General features: G+C 36.0%; 1 protein-coding gene across 6 annotated transcripts in view; it reads right to left on the bottom strand.

The window, feature by feature from the left end:
* UVRAG (UV radiation resistance associated) overlaps positions 1-16,889 on the bottom strand; it is a 316,243-nt gene that overhangs the window by 134,523 nt on the left and 164,831 nt on the right. For all 6 annotated transcript variants that reach the window (XM_082342238.1, XM_082342240.1, XM_082342239.1 and 3 more), the window contains 3 exons: positions 3,616-3,700; positions 1,973-2,060; positions 186-246 (listed from right to left, as the gene is read on the bottom strand). In XM_082342238.1, the coding sequence (XP_082198364.1) occupies positions 186-246; positions 1,973-2,060; positions 3,616-3,700 (234 nt within the window). The remainder of the gene's footprint in view (positions 1-185; positions 247-1,972; positions 2,061-3,615; positions 3,701-16,889) is intronic.

Genomic DNA, 16,889 nt, shown 5'->3' with positions numbered 1-16,889 from the left:
AATATCCTCTTAAGCCTTCCATCAGGGAATCTGACACTATATACTTACAATTGGGAAGGGACAGAAGGTCCAGAAACCCTTCCAGATAAAGTGCCAGGCAACCAACATTTCAAGATATCTCTCTTTTTCCCTGCAACATACCCATAAATTATACCAAATCTTTAGAAGTAAAAGAAATAAAATACCTTGGAAGTCCTCAGAATTAGGCAACTTGACACCACATACAAAGTAATCCTTATGCTCATTCTGTAAATACAACCAAAGAATGAAATTAACTTTGTTTATGTATAAAGCAAAGAAGCTCTAAATCTAAAAAATTTACGTCAGTATTAATTCAAAGACAATACTGTCATAGACTCAAAACATTAACCTAATTGTTGAAGCTGAATGATGAGTACATGATGATTTATTATACTATTCTGTACATTGATATACACTTCAAACTCTCTATACTATAAACATTTAAAACATCATATCTAAGCAAAAAACTGTCAAATTTTAATCATAAAACTATCGTTTGACCAATTCATAGCTATAAATGAAAAATTTTAAGTAGAATTAACAAGATTCTGTGAGCAACTTAAAATCCTATTAGGTTTCCTCTCAGAAAATTAGTTTTTTAAGTCTCTTTTCATTAAAAAGAAAACAAACCCACCAAATTTAGCAGATTTAGTTCTCTAAAACAAATCCTAACCAGTTACACTTGTATTTACTCTAAGAAACCAGATTCAGAAACTTAATATCCTGACAGTTACCCTCAGGAATATCTTAAGTAATACTAATAAATATAAATTAATTAGCCGTTATTTTTAAAGCAATGCATGTGTATCTGCATCTATGTGTCAGATATGGTGAAAGTTGATAATTTGGTTGAGTGAAAATGTCCTAAAGAAACCAGAAATAATTTGGCATTCTTTCAGATGAAGATGAGTGCACCCCACCACCAAATTGATAGAAAAAAATCAAATGGTGGAACCTAATGACAACTAATTCCAAAACTACTTTTTTTTTTTTTAAACATCTTTATTGGAGTATAATTGCTTTACAATGGTGTGTTAGTTTCTGCTTTACAACAAAGTGAATCAGTTATACATATACATATGCTCCCATATCTCTTCCCTCTTGTATCTCCCTCCCTCCCACCCTCCCTATCCCACCCCTCTAGGTGGTAACAAAGCACCGAGCTGATCTCCCTGTGCTATGCGGCTGCTTCCCACTAGCTATCTATTTTACATTTGGTAGTGTATATATGTCCATGCCACTCTCTCACCCTGTCACATCTCACCCCTCCCCCTCCCCATATCCTCAAGTCCATTCTCTAGTAGGTCTATGTCTTTATTCCCGTCTTGCCACTAGGTTCTTCATGACCTTTTTTTTTTTTTTCCTTAGATTCCATATATATGTGTTAGCATACTGTATTTGTTTTTCTCTTTCTGACTTACTTCAGTCTGTATGACAGACTCTAACTCCATCCACCTCACTACAAATACCTCCATTTCATTTCTTTTTATGGCTGAGTAATATTCCATTGTACATATGTGCCACATCTTCTTTATCCATTCATCTGATGATGGACACTTAGGTTGCTTCCATGTCCTGGCTATTGTAAATAGAGCTGCAATGAACATTTTGGTACATGACTCTTTTTGAATTATGGTTTTCTCAGGGTATACGCCCAGTAGTGGGATTGCTGGGTAGTATGGTAGTTCTATTTTTAGTTTTTTAAGGAACCTCCATACTGTTCTCCATAGTGGCTGTATCAATTTACATTCCCACCAACAGTGCAAGAGTGTTCCCTTTTCTCCACACCCTCTCCAGCATTTATTGTTTTTAAATAAATATTAGCTTCTGAATGAATCATGACAGACCATATGATTAAGACTAGAGCAATGAGTTTTTGCTTTGAGAGTAAATTTCAAACAGAAATCATCTTAAAAAAAACTTTTTTTTCCCCAGAAAATTTGAAACTTACCAAATCAATAGGGTAAATGTAGGAAAGCTCAGATAGTAATTGCCTGCAACGAATTGTCAACTGGGCATTAGTCTTCAGAAAGAGTTCTCTAATGAGGAAAAAAAAAGCACAGTTGTTAAAAAAAACATGTTTGCATGCTTTCTAACAGTTATTTCCACCTAACTGATGCACAGAAAGATTAATGGTCTGTACTAGGCCATAGAAATTCAGAAGTAGAAGCAAGAATAATAACATGAGTCCTGACCTATCACTAAATACTATCAATCAAGCTAACTATACTGAGGCCTATTTTATGTGTCCAACACCATGCTAAGAGATGTGAAACGTACAAAATCATTGACTGGGCACCTACTACTACATGCCAGGAGCTTCACAAATGGCTTTATTTAATTATTACAACAACTTACTCGGTTGATATTACTATACCCATTTTACAAACAAGGAAACAAGATTTAGAGAGGCTCAGTAAGCTGACCAAGGTCTCATTTAACCTGAGGCCAATTTGTTTTTAGGAAATATCCATATGGTATTTCCTCAAAAAAGTATTCTATTTTCATTTACAACTACAGATGTTATAACTACCTCAAAAAATAACCTGCTGCCATATTACAAAAATAACAGAATAAAAAAAGGACAAAGCAAAAGGCTGTGGCATGAGATGATGTAGCTCTTCTCTTGAACTATTTAAGAAACATGACCAACAGCTAAAATACCCGTAGAGCATATTACCTGCTCAACTGTGTCAACAATTAAAAAGGAGGTAATTTAGGAGAAACAGTAGGTCAAAGTGGAATCTAAAGTAGTACAATGCAAAGAGCACTGAAGACTTAAAGGGATTTAGTCCTGCTTTCCTAGTGAACTGGACAGATTAACCTCCAGAGCTTTGCTTTCCTATCTGCAAACTGAGAGGATTAGATGATCTCCAAGGTTATTTTCAGGTTTCTCAATTGCTAAGGTTTCTTAAAGAAAAATGCAGGCTGGGATGACTTTCTAGAAAAAGTGAGTGAAGATGAGGAAAAGATCAGAGGTGGCAACAAGTTAAGCATGTGCTGGAAAAAATAAAGGGAAAAACTATTAGCATTTGTTAAATGAATGTCACGGAGCGACTGAAACTAGCTACAGTTGTATGGGGCCATTTTATTGAAGGTTATTTGACAGTGAAGCAAAACAATCACCATTGGTTCTTAAGAAGAGAAAAAATGATGGTAAAATAGTATTTCAGGAGAAGTCTGCTAGCAACATGGAGGATGAACTGAAAATTGGAGAGACTGATGTTAGAGAGAGAACCTGGGAGCTGTTGAGGTCAGCCAAGAGAGCTAACAGGAGTAAGTCTGAAGACGTTACTGAAGAAAAACTGTAAGCTGCACTAAAGGTAGAAGACAGGAAGAGGAGGAGATGCAAACATTAAGTCACAATGCTGTGGCCCTGAAATCTAGAAGAACAGTGTCCATGCTTCCAATTCTGACTACATACTAGGAGGTCTCATAACCGCCTCTAGCACAGTACGTGTTGAACAAATGAAAGTGGCATTGAGCATATTAACTGGTATTAATACCGGCAGCTTTAAAAAATACTCCTTTTCCAAATCCTCTCCTCAACGTAAACTCGACACTCATAACAACCATTCTCAGTGTTCCATTTACCTTTTCGCAGTACACTCCTTCCTCAGCTCATTTAGGGATTCCTTCTGGAGTTGAAGCTTGAGGTGCTCAGCCGAAAATGCACTTCCTAGAGAGGGACGAAAGGAGACAATTCCAGATGGAACACTGCAGACAGGACTGCCCAGTCACAACCGAACAGGCAGAGCCCAGTACCCTGACTGTGAGAGGGAAATAAAAAGAGTTAAAAGGTAAAATGGGTTGGGGATAGAGGACTTCTGGGGGGATTAATGAGAATAAACTGCCTATTGCTTCCACTTTTATACAGCCTCTAGCAGGAGTCAAAGAGTAAGAGTCTAGGATTCTCTGCCTACAGATTTCTGGGTCGCTGACCAAGAAACCCCGATGCAATTTTCAAAATTCAGACAACTTAATTTTTTAAAAAACTGGCTATGGACTCTGGGTGTTAAGGATGATTCACTAAAGGTTCATCAATTGTAACAAATGTACCACTTTGGTGGGGGAAGCTTTGCACAGGTGGGAGGTTGGGAGTATATGGGGAATCTGTACCTTCTGTTCAATTTTGCTATGAACCTAAATCTGCTCTAAAAAGTAAAGCTTAATTTTTTCTAAAAAGGTGGTTAATTTGTTTTTAACTGCAAATGCTATATAACATTACTGAAAGTATAAAAAGTAGAGCAGGAAAAATTACCCGCATATTGACTACTACAATATAGTTCATCAATATTAAGTTTTTTATGAAGTTTCATCTTATTCATATACATAAGTAGTTTTAGTTACAATCACAGTGTGCAGGAAATGTATATTCTGATTTTTCCAAATTATGTCTCAAGCATTTTTACATGTTGACAGATAGTCTGAGTTACAATGTTTAATGGCTTGTAAAATTTAACTCCATAGATGTGAATTAAAAGAATATTCCACATTTTAACTGATACCCCAATACCTCAATTCCACTACAGGATTGCTGTAGCATTGCAATGATTAATATTTGTATATAAGCCTGGTCTTTTGTATTTATATCAACTTTCGAACTTCCATTTTCATTCATGTGATCATAAAATCCTCACATCTTCCTACTCTAAGAAAATGAGCCTGTCTCAGAAAAGTCCAAAGGTCCTAAAGCACAGAAAACAGTCTTAGATCCTGACATACTAAGTTCTAGATCTTAAAAAGAAGCTTAGGGACTTCCCTGGTGGCGCGGTAGTTAAGAATCCGCCTGCCAATGCAGGGGACACGGGTTTGATCCCTGGTCCGGGAAGATCCCACATGCTGCGGAGCAATTAAGCCCGTGTGCCACAACTACTGAGCCTATGCTCTAGAGCCCGCGAGCCACAACTACTGAAGCCCGCGCGCCTATAGCCTGTGCTCTGCAACAAGAGAAGCCACCGCAGTAAGCCTGCTCACTGCAACTAGAGAAAGCCAACATGCAGCAATGAAGACCCAAAGCAGCCAAAAAAAAAAGAAGCTTAGTTTCATGAACTGTGATCTAACAGGAAAAGGTGCCCTAAACTCTTCCGCACATCTAGGGAGGAACAAGAAGTAAGTTAATTGATCAAAATACAGTTTGGACCTTAGAACTAAATTCACCAACCTAAGTAATTTTATCAACATATGTCTAAGCACCCTGCTCTTCTCTCTCAACTGTATTTAAATGACCAGTAAGTTGTTAACTCTGCTCCCCAAACAGAACTTAATCAAGGAATACCACTTACCTTCTTTAGCCCCAATATAATTCCTCCCCAGATTTCCATATTGATAATAGATAGCATTGAGATAATCCTTCAATGATTTCAGAAGACACTTGGGTTGACAACCTCTACCCCTCACCCAATGCACTTTTTACCAGAAAGCACGTGAATTCTTCCACCACTCTACAAATTTGCAATGTTATTCTTCATCCCAGATAAAAGGCTGCCTCAATTCTAGTGAAATCACAAATGGGCCAAGACAGATCTGGGTTTCAAAATGCAAATGTTATGCACCCTCTTTAGCTTTGAAGGTCTTTAGAACATATTACACGACCAAAAAGAAAACAAGAACAAAACCCTTGCAAAACAAAGAAGGAAAATAAAATTTAAAAATACACAGCCAGATAATAGATGGGGTAAAACGTTAACAATAGGTAAATCTGGGTGAAGAATGTAAGTGTTCTCTGTACTCTTATTCTTGCTATTTTTCTGTAAGTCCAAAATGATTTCCAAATAAAAAGTAAAAGAGTAGATCCAAACCCAGAAAAAGGTCTCCTGAAAGGCTATGGTTTTTCCACAGGCTTTAACAGAACTAAGGCTTTAGAACACAGACTGGCAACATCTCTCCAAAACATATCAGGTTCATTTTTCTGTTAAAAGGTAATACACCTCATTGGTCACCGGGTGGTCTCTGGAACAAAACTGAGTGAGTCTGGTTTAATTAGCCTCAGGTAGAGAAGAACTAAGTATTTCAAGATACCTCAGAAAACTCAACCTAAGTTCCAAAAGTCACTTCATAGGAAGTAATAACATTGAGGCAATGATGTGCTCAAGCTCTTTACATGTTGTTCAGGTTATATATTACCAGCCTGAATACTACATGATTGGTGTTGTGTCCTCCTAAGGATATTACATATAGAAGCGATGATATCCATCTTTAAGACCGTGGATATATCCTGCTTCTCATCTAACTTCCTCCCCAGATTTAGCATTGATTGGTGTCTTCTGCTTGAATCAATTTTTACTACTATGGTTGCAAAATAATATTCCAACTCCAGTACTTCCTCCATACTTATCAGTCAGCATTCTTCTCTAAGCAAGAGCCCTTCCTTCTCCATTAGCTATCTATTATCAGTATGGAATCATGAATTCTCTTTTATTTTTCAAAGATTTATAATTCATTACTGGATTTAATTATTTTGGTGCTCAAGTGGTCCCAGATTTGACCAGCCTTCAGCCTTGTTCCAGTGCCCTTCTGACATACTACGATCATGTTATTCAAAATATTACCTATTTACTTTAATTGCTGCAGGATCTGTAGTGATATCCCCTCTCTCATTCCTGATACTGGTAATTCACACTTTCTCTCTTTTTACTCGGTCAGTCTGGCTAGAGGATTATCAATTTTATTGATCTTTTCAAAGGACACCTTTTAGTTTCATTGACATTCTCTACTCTTTTTGTTTTCAATTTGACTGATTACTGCCCTCGATTATTTCCTTCCTTCTGCCTGATTTGGGTTTAATTTGCTCTTCTTTTCTAGTTAAGGTATAAGCTTAGGTTATTGAATGAAGTCCTTTCTTCTTTTCTAGTATAAGCATCAAATGATATAACTTTCCTCTAAGCATGCATCCCTTAAAATGTTGATATATTTTCATTTTCAGTCACATCAAAATATTTTCCAATTTTCCTTGTTATTTCTTCTTTGACCCATGGTATGTATATGTGTGTGTGTGTGTGTGTGTGTGTGTGTGTGTGTGTGTGCGTTGTACAATTTCAAAATATTAAGAGTTTTGCAGATATCTTTCAGTCAGTGATTTCTAGCTATTTCTGTTTTGGTGAGAGACAATACTTTGCATTATTTTGATTATTTTGCATTTATTTGTTTTATGACACCAAATATGGCCTAACTAAATATTCCATATGTACTTGAAAAAAATGTATATTCTGCTGGTGTTCTACTGTTAATTAGGTCAAGTTAGTTGATAATGTTGTTAATGTCTTCTCTCCTTACTGATTTTCTCTCTACTTGTTCTACAAATTACTGAGAAATTAGTGTTATGGTTACCAACTATAATTGTGCATTTAGCTATTTCTCCTTTCAGTTCCATCAGTTTTTGATTTACATATATATATATATATAAGCTTGGTTGTTATATTCATACATATTTAGAATTGTTACGTCTTTTCATGAACTAGCCTCTTCACCATAATGTAATATCCTTCTTTATTGCAGGTAATATTCATTGTTCTGAAGTCTACCTTGCCTGATATTACTAGAGCCACTTTGGCCTTCTTTTCGTTGGTATTTGCATAGTGCATTTTTTCCATTCTTTTACCTTTACTCTATCTATATCCTTAAATTAAAAGTGTGTTTCTTGTAGATAGGCTTTAGTTGGGTCTTTTTTTTATCTTTATAAAATCTGAACAATCTCTTTTTTAACTGAGGTATTTAGAATACTTACACTTAATATAATCATTGATACATTTAGATTAAAAACTACCATTTTGTTAGCTGTTTTCTCAATGTTCCATTTATTCTTTGTTTCTTTATCCCTCTTTTTCTGTGCTTTTGGATTATTTTTTTATGACTTCCTCTTTCTTCACAATCAGCTCGTTCTTACCTCCCTCTAAAATTTTTAGTGGTTGCCCCAGAGTTTACAATATATAACTTAAATTAATAACAGTTTACCTTCAAATAAAATTATACCACCTCATGTAGAGTATAAAATCCTGACAACAGTACACTCCCAACTCTTCCCTTCCCCACTCTTAAAATACTTCATAAATTTTACTTTATGCATGTTACCAACTCCAAAACATTGTTATTTTTGCATTAGAAAATCAATAGTCTTTTAGAGCAATTAAAAATAAGAAAAAAATTTCTTTATAATATCTTCCTTTCAGCCATTTCTGGAGCTCTCAATTTTTGTGTGTAGAGCTAAGTTTCTGTATGGTATCATGTTTCTCCTGCTGAAGAATTTCCTTTATTATTTCTTGAAGTATAAGACAGCTGATAATGAAATAACTTAGTTTTATGTGAAAGAGTCTCTTTGCACTTCAGTTTGGGTAATTTCTGTTGACCTATCTTCAAGTTCAATGATTCTTTCCTCAGTTGTGTTGAATCTACCAATGAGTCTGTCAAAGGCATTCTTCATCTCATTACTGTGTTTTTGGTTTATAGTCTATCCATTAGACTGTTTCTTACAGTTTCCACCACCTCTCAGCTGAAATTTACCATCTGTTATTGTACATTATCCACCTTTCCACAAAATTCTGAGGCATATTAACCATAGTTATTTTAAATACTCTGACAGTCCCAACATCTAAGTCATCTCTGAAGTCTTTTTCTGTTAATTTCTTCTCCTGTCAACTTTTTGTTGTTGGTGGTGGTGTTGGTAATGGTAGTGATGGTTTTTTGGTTTGGTTTGGTTTTGCTTTTTTTTTTTTTTTGTCTCAAAAATTTTGATTTAATATTGAACATCATTTGCAGGGCAACAGAGAAAGAAAAAGACATGCTTATTCTTCTGTTAATTTGGAGGAATGAGTCAATACAATCAGGAACCGAGCTGGATTTGGGTTCCACTGCTGCCATGATTACCTTCAGTGTATCACATTCTTCAAATTTCCTCTAATTTTTCCCTTTTGGGGGTGGTGGTGGCATTGGTGGTAATGGTGTGGATGGTCTGACAGAGGCTTTTTCTCAATGACACTATACTATTCCCAGATTTAGGTATTCCCTGTGAACCAGCACCTAAGTAAGGGTGTCTCACCATGCTCTTGCCTCTCCACCTACAGTGACTTGTTATTCTGTGCTTTCTAGCCTGGCTGGGGAGGAAGGCAGGGAGTTCCTCTGTTGTCCTGGTTAAACCAGGCCATACTCTGTGTCCCTGGGTAGGGCTTTCTCAGTGATACTTTCCCTCCCCTAGGGACTGGTTGCCCTGAAATCTTAGTACTTGGATAGATTCAAGAAAAGTTATAATTTTGTACATTATCCAGCTTTCTCTTGTTGTTAGTGTGGAAGTGATGCTCCTTCCACCTTTCTACATCCCAGACAGAGGCTGGAAGTCAAATCTGAGGATATTAATTTAAGTTTTTTTAAAGCTCTTCTCTGTTCTTTGTATTTTCTGTTTCTTTTAGGTCAGCGATTCTGTTTGTTCAACCTGGTCTAATTCATAGTGTTTTCCTCAAATATATGATGACCCTTGGTTTTCCCTTTAAATCCACGAATAAGTGATTAGATTGGTTAGCATAGGTAATAATGCAGGTTTCCTTTGAAGCTATAAAGATTTATTTACATAAAAGGCTTCACCCCTGAATGGCAGCTCAGCGTAAGTGGGCAGTTCCTGCTGACAATTAGCGTTCCTTCAAGGTATATATGCTGGGAGAAGGCAGTACCTTTACTTTAAATCTCTATCAAATAAGGTGAAGTTTACTGTGGGATTATGTTACTTCAGGGTATTTCACTCCTAAGTAGAGCTGCCTTTCACGTCTTCTCTCTGGGTTGGTTGTAAAATTCCACAGTCAGGCTTTGCTCTACCTTTCTATGCCAAAATCTCATACCACGGAACCTAACCAGGTCAGGAAACCATTATGTTTAGAAAGCAGTTGGAGCAAATGTTATAGGAAGTTACCCCAAATTCACAAAGGAAAGAAAATGGGCCAGTAGGCCCAGTTACCCTAATTATTGCTCCATCATTCCTGATTTCGATACTTGGGAATTGCAAGTTGAGGCATCTGAGAGCTCTACCAGAAACTCCCACTTCAGCCTTTTCCACTGTATTCCAGCTTGCAGTTTTCCTCTGCTCTAGTTTATTCATCAATACAATTCTATCTACTTTGTGTCTTTGAGAACTATGTCAAAAATCTTTGCTATTCCAACGGCACCCTCTTTTATTTTCACCATCACCAAGGACTTATTTTGTATGCATGTATCTTTATCATCATATCAATGAGTCATTGAGAGGGAGAGAAAGCAAGTACATGGCTTGGTTTACCATACTTCGAAACTGCTTTCTGAAACCCTTGGCCCTATCCATGCATACACCATGGCCCCTCTGTTCAGCAAGAACTCAAGTCAGGCACTTTAATTTTAATAACCAAATGTCAATGCTGTCTCCTATAAATTGAATAGCTAAAGAATATGAATCTTGTTTCAATCAACTAAACAAAACACAGACTCTTTAGGCTCCCTCTCACCGAGAGTTTGGTCTCAGACTGGCCAGTGGCCAGCTCCTGTCAAAATTACAGTTAAAACCAATAAATTGTCATTCTTCTGAGCTTTCTACATCAAGGCAGATGACCAAAAAGCAATATACTTCGACTATTTTAGTTTTTCTCCCCACAGAAATGCCTTTTCTGTACTATGATTTACGATGCTCCCGTTCTCAAGGGTTAATAGATATTTCTTGCTGTAACTTTTGCAAAAATTTGCAATTGGCTGTATTTCATTAGGATATCTAATATCTAGCACATAAGAAACTGCATGCTAAATTCCTCTTGGAATTTGGTGCCAAGAGAAGATTTTTTTCTCCCTAAAGAACTGACATACTTCCTTGTAACAGGCAAAGGGAAGCATTGATACCTTTCATAACTCTACACAACTGGCTTGACAGCTAAGAAGGTCAGAGCTGATTTAATGCTTAAAAACAACAGGCAGATCCTATGGGAGGAAGTATACTATACTGGAAAGCCCATGGACTTAGGAATCAGAAAGATCTGGGTTAAATTTTACTTTCACGGCTCTAAACAAGTGTTAACTTCTCTGAACTTCATTTTCCTCATCTGTAAAATGGGGATAATTTCACTTTTACTGAGTATTTGCATTTTCTCAACCTGCCCCCATGAAGCTCCAAGTAGAGAGAAAAAAGTACACAACCAGCCTGATTGATTTTACCTTAAAAATAACAACCACAAAGCACAAATAGGCACAACATCCAATAATCTTATTACAATTTCCTCCTTAGTCTGCTTTCTCATTCTTGGAGATGACTACTCCATACATTCCCCCCAATCCTTAAACCTCCCCTAAATCCAATATATTAATTACCTTACCTCATAAGCCTTGAAATAATAGAAGGATTTCTTCATAATCCTACCTACAACCTAATATGAAACTCAGAAGCCTCCATGCCATTTTCTTAGCCTTCTCCTCCTGTTCAATGGATAAGGCAAATATCTTCGCTTACACTTTGAATTCCTTCTTCTCCAACCTCATGTCATGCTGCTACTCTCTTCCTAACAAATTATGTTCCAGCTACAGTGGCGTCCTTTCTATCCTACAATACAGGCACTTCCTATGTCCAAGCCTTTTCACGTGCTGTTCCCATTGTTGGTACCCCAGCAATTCTTATCTTGCAAGACTGATCTCCTCAAGCCATCCTTTTCTGAGCAATCTTTGTAAACATGGTCTCCCATAGTTAACTTCTATCACCACAGCTTGTTTCTAGTCCTTCTCACAATCTGACATTTACTTTATTTGTTGGTTTCTTGTTTACTATCTTACCCATTAGGTAATTATCCAAAATTGGAAGTCTTGATTCTTCCCCTTTCCCCCTTTCCCCCAACATCTGCTACTCCTCCAGTATTTGTTCCGATGAATGGTTAATTATCTGGCCAGTTGTCCAAACCAGAAATCGGAAACTATCTAAATCTTTCTCTCTCCTTCTCTCCTCCAATCCACTAAACCATTAACAGTAGAGTCCATCATTAAATATCTCTTGAACCCACACACTCCCTCCTCCCTTTACATTTCCAAACTGTTTAGATTTTAATTATGTACTGCTTAGATTACTGTAATAACTTCTGTCATGACAATTCTCTACGCTTAACTCTTCAAAGAGAATTTTCTAAAACATACGTCTAATCTCCATTCTATATTATAGTCATCAACACAGTTGTATCTACTTTTTGTCTTTGAGAAATTTGCTTAAGTTATTTCAATAGATCTCCAAACTTTTTGACATAACTTCCTTTATGATTAGGTTGTTATTTACCTCTCTAGCCTCTCCTATGGACCTTTACTCAAAGGTTAGCTGAGGCTTTACTGGAATTACCTGAAATTCTCTACTCTACTTCCATGCCTCTGTATAACTGTTCTCTCTACCTGGAAAGTCGCACCTTCTCTCCCTAGCTATCTACTACATATTCTTCTAGACTCAGCTCAAGTGTCACCTCCTTTACATGGTGTTCTGATTTTCAGATGCTCATCTTCTGTGTTCCTATGGTACTCTCCATGTATTTCTGTCATATAACCATCACATCTGTCATTCTGTTTCTAACATCTTACACAATGCCTGGTTCCTTTTGTCTGCTCCATAAATGATGAATAAATGAACTGACAAAGGCACGCGTGTACATACACACATCAATGCCTTTCCCACATCCTTTACATGCCTTACGATCTCCTTTTACTTCTGTGTTAAAACATCTAATTGTAAATGTATTTTTTGTAAATGCTACTCCCAATGCTTTTGGGTAATAAGTAGAGAAAAAATGATGACAAACCAAAATAAAATTCTGTCCGGTGGCTTATTTCTACACATCTATACTTTCCATGGCAAGGGGGGGAGATTAAAATATGACAGTTTGACTTTCTTACAATCCAATTAAGATATTACTGAAATAAATCATTACAAATATATGGAAAATGAATCATTCTGAAAAGAAAATCTGAGGTTTACTTAGAATCTACCTTTGCCCGCCCCACCACCAAGTTGTCTGTCTGTCTTTTACTGCCTTTCACAAGCTGCATACAGGCCAACAACTGAAAGTAAAGAAACTTTAATAAATCCCAGGGAAAAATTGTCCTCAGGTCCCCAAAGTTTTGAAAGGCAGATATTAATTTTGAAGGAAATTTGTTTAGGAATTTCTGTCAGATGGCTACAGGAAAATCAGAGCACGTTTACAGACGAATAAAATTTAAATTTTGCCGTCATGTGTAATAAATATATCTTGAATTATAAAGTTTGTGAGAACTAATTTTTCAACTTGTGATCTTATAACCTATGAGGAGAAAATTGTTACACAATGCTTAATAATGTCTTTGTAAGTTCAAATAGAAATCTATAACCTTTTGATGGAAGCTAAAGCACCAATTTAAATATATTGTGTGATTCTTCTATTATCTGAGATGCAGGCCAAATAAGCATAATAATTTACTGACCAAGCAGAAGCTAATTAAATAGAACAAACCATATATATATATATATATATTTCACCTTAATTACTCAAATTTATTGCAAAATGACAATAATTATCATAATTGATGGAAACTTCATATAAATAATTTCTTATTGTGGCAATAAAGGATCAAAACTTTTTATTCACTGAAATTACCAAGAGGAATTTCTCTCCCCAGATCTGAGCAATGAAATCTGACACTTCTGACCTCTTCTACACACAATGTCACTTACAGAATGAGTTTTTGCCCTTCCTTACCAAAACAGATCAAAGACTCTGTAAAACAGGAGTTGAGTATGGCTGATTAGAGAATTCCAATAGATCATTCCCACCAAATGGAGGCTTTCCAGTTAACAAATGGCATCTATAGACACACTTGGGGCAGAGAATCTTCTTCTTTTTTTTTCTTTTCTTCTTTCATTGCTGGGAAATTTATCATTAGCATAAAACTTCAAAAAATAAAGAGATTCACCAAAAAAGGTGAAGAGATCCCTATCCTTTCTGTCAATCCTATCTCCTAAGATAACTAGAATCTCAGAGCTATAAGAAATCTTGACTATATAATTCAAAATTTTGTTTGGTTTGTCTGTGAAAAGAAAATTGGCCTCAAAAGTTGGATGATTTGCCTAAGGACAAACTGAGAGACTGACAGATCTTTAATCTAGATCTCTTAATTAAGATACAACCAAATCAAAGAAATCTTTGGAGAAAATTCACTTTACTCATCTTGTAATAATAACGAATATAGCAGAGCAAAGTTCTCCATCTAAGTCCATAGGTAAAATGGAAAACTAGCAAACTATCAGTCAGTTTATCTGTTAGACATATACCAGAGAAAGCAACAATGATATTATGTTTAGTTAGAAACAAGACAGGCTTTGGAATGAAATAAATCTAAATCAGAATCTGGATCTGTTACTTATCTATGCAACCTTGAGAAATGTCTCTAAGCCCCAGTTTTCCTCATTTGGAAAAAGGGAGTAATAATTATTATCTCTTAGTACTATTTTAAGAATTAAATGATAATACCGCAAGTGAAAAAAGATCTGGCATGCTACAGGATTTCAATAAAAATTACCTGCTTCATAGGATTTATGTAGGATTCAGATTTTGCAAGGTTTTAAATAGTATGGAATAGTGAGAAAAGCAAAGAATTTGGAGACAAAAGGTCTGGATCTACATTCCAACTCTGCTCCTGTCTGTTTGTACCTCGCTAAGTCACTTACCTTCTCAGCATCTCATATATAAAATGAAGGTAACAATACTTGCCATACTTAGCTTCAGAGATACTTTAAGGATCAAATATGATCATCTTTGTGCAAGCACTTTCTAACTATAAAGTACTACATATATGTTATCATTAATATCAAGAAACTAACTGGATTAAAAAGTAGTTCCTTCCTACAAAGATTAGGGAACTCTGCTTTTATAAAGTTAACATCACTCCCCAGGCACCACTGAAGAGTTCTTAAATTTTATCAACATGTTTAAATGTGTTTCAGTTCTACTAAACACATTTCCTTAAGACCAATGTTTCATACGATTTTCTAAACCAAATTTCAAGCAAATTAATTATAGAGTGCTGCTTCTCATTTCAAAGATTTGGGGGTTGAGTTAGAGCAAAAGACCCTGTAAACCAATATATAATTAGTTAATGTGAAGGTTATTCGGCTTGAGACACTAATGAGGGGAAATCTGTTTTTTTTATTGAACATCATAACTAATTTATCTGCTGGAAATGAAAATATATACATAAATAAACATTAATGCTGAAAAGATCAGCCCGTGACCCAGCTGGAAGTTGCTGTAGACCATAAGTTGAGAACCACTGCTTTCCAGGAACGGGAAGGGGAAACTTACAGGTATGGAGTAACGAGGCCCCTCAGAGTTATGTGGCCACCCAGCAAGTCAGAGACATGGATAGAAATTATCTTTTTGCCTCTTTGTGATAAATCATTCAGCCGCAATGAATTCTCATGAACAAAAATATAAAATATGTAATAGGTACTAGTTTCTTCCAAATGTTTACACAAATTAATCCCTATGGCACTGCTATGAGCTGCTATCCTTACTACACAGATGTATAAAAAGATTCAGAAGTTAATTAGCTCCTTTATGGTCACTCAGAAAAATCAGTAGCAAAGACAAAATGTCATATATTACTGACTGTATCTTAACTGAGCTTCTGGGCTGAGAACCAAGTATGTAGATAAGCACCAAGTGTCAAAGAGAAGTCATGATATGTAAGAAGCCATTAGTAATATTTTTATTAGCAAATCATTTCACTATTGGCTAGCAAACACACTAAATCAAAGCTGCAAATGCAGTGACAAATACACTTTTCCCCTTCATGTTACCAATACCAGTGACTCAGGTGCTTCTAAAATATTTTAACTTGGCTCAAGATTCATTAAATAGTACATTCATGTAAGTATACAAGAATGATGTTCAACACAAATGAACTTTTAATAGATAAGAATGAGTCCCTGGTAACCCAGCAGAATCACTATAAAGAACAGGGGTCCCTAACAAGTAGATTAGGATCTACTGGTACTGAAATATGGTTATCTGTATCTAGCCAACCCTTCTTTCCAACCCGTCAGATCTTACCATCACAGCATATAGAGATTCCCAATGGCAGAAAAGTACAGCCAATAGCAGCACTCTTTCTCCTGCTTAGATTTGAGCCCAAAGTGCCAACATTAGATCCTAACCCGCCCATGATTCTAAGAGTTCAGAAAAATATAAAATAATACTCATCTCAAAAAACATATATAAAAGTGGGATGAAAGCTCCTGAAGTACAAAGTCAGTGTTAAAAACCAACAATTCTGACTCATTCTGGCAAATACATATTTAACTTGAGCATTACCAGCCTTTCTGTCCATGATAAAGTGGAGATACAAGAATGTGCTGACTAATTCTGACTTGACTGTCAGAATTAAAATGGGTATTTACAAAATCCTATAATCTTCCTTTGCAGCACTGTTTGGTATCAGTAACTTTGAACACAGGCTCTGTCATAACTTGCTATGTGGCTTTGGGCCTCTGAAACTCAGTTTCCTCATCTATAAATTGGATAATAATATATGATATCTTTATTACTAGGGAGATAATAACAATACCTTTAATTCATAGGACAATTAGTAAGAACAAAATGAGATGAAGAATAGAAAACACATGACACTGCCTGGCACTAATAAGCATTCTACAAATATGAGCAATTATTATTATACCTCAGTCTTTTAAATGGGATAGAAGTCACTGTTTAGAAGTTCACCTGTTTCAAGGCTGGTGACAGACTTCTTGGGACTTCCCTCTATCAGTATAAGAGGGAAAAACACAACTGGGAACACAACTGAAGAACTATATCTCCCTATCTTTTTACCATATGCCTTAATAATATACATTCCATGGACTTTACACA

This window comes from Balaenoptera borealis (genome assembly GCF_965194805.1).
Source record: "Balaenoptera borealis genome assembly, chromosome: 11".
Classification (NCBI taxonomy): Eukaryota; Metazoa; Chordata; class Mammalia; order Artiodactyla; family Balaenopteridae; genus Balaenoptera; species Balaenoptera borealis.
This window is presented reverse-complemented; position numbering and strand designations above follow the sequence as displayed.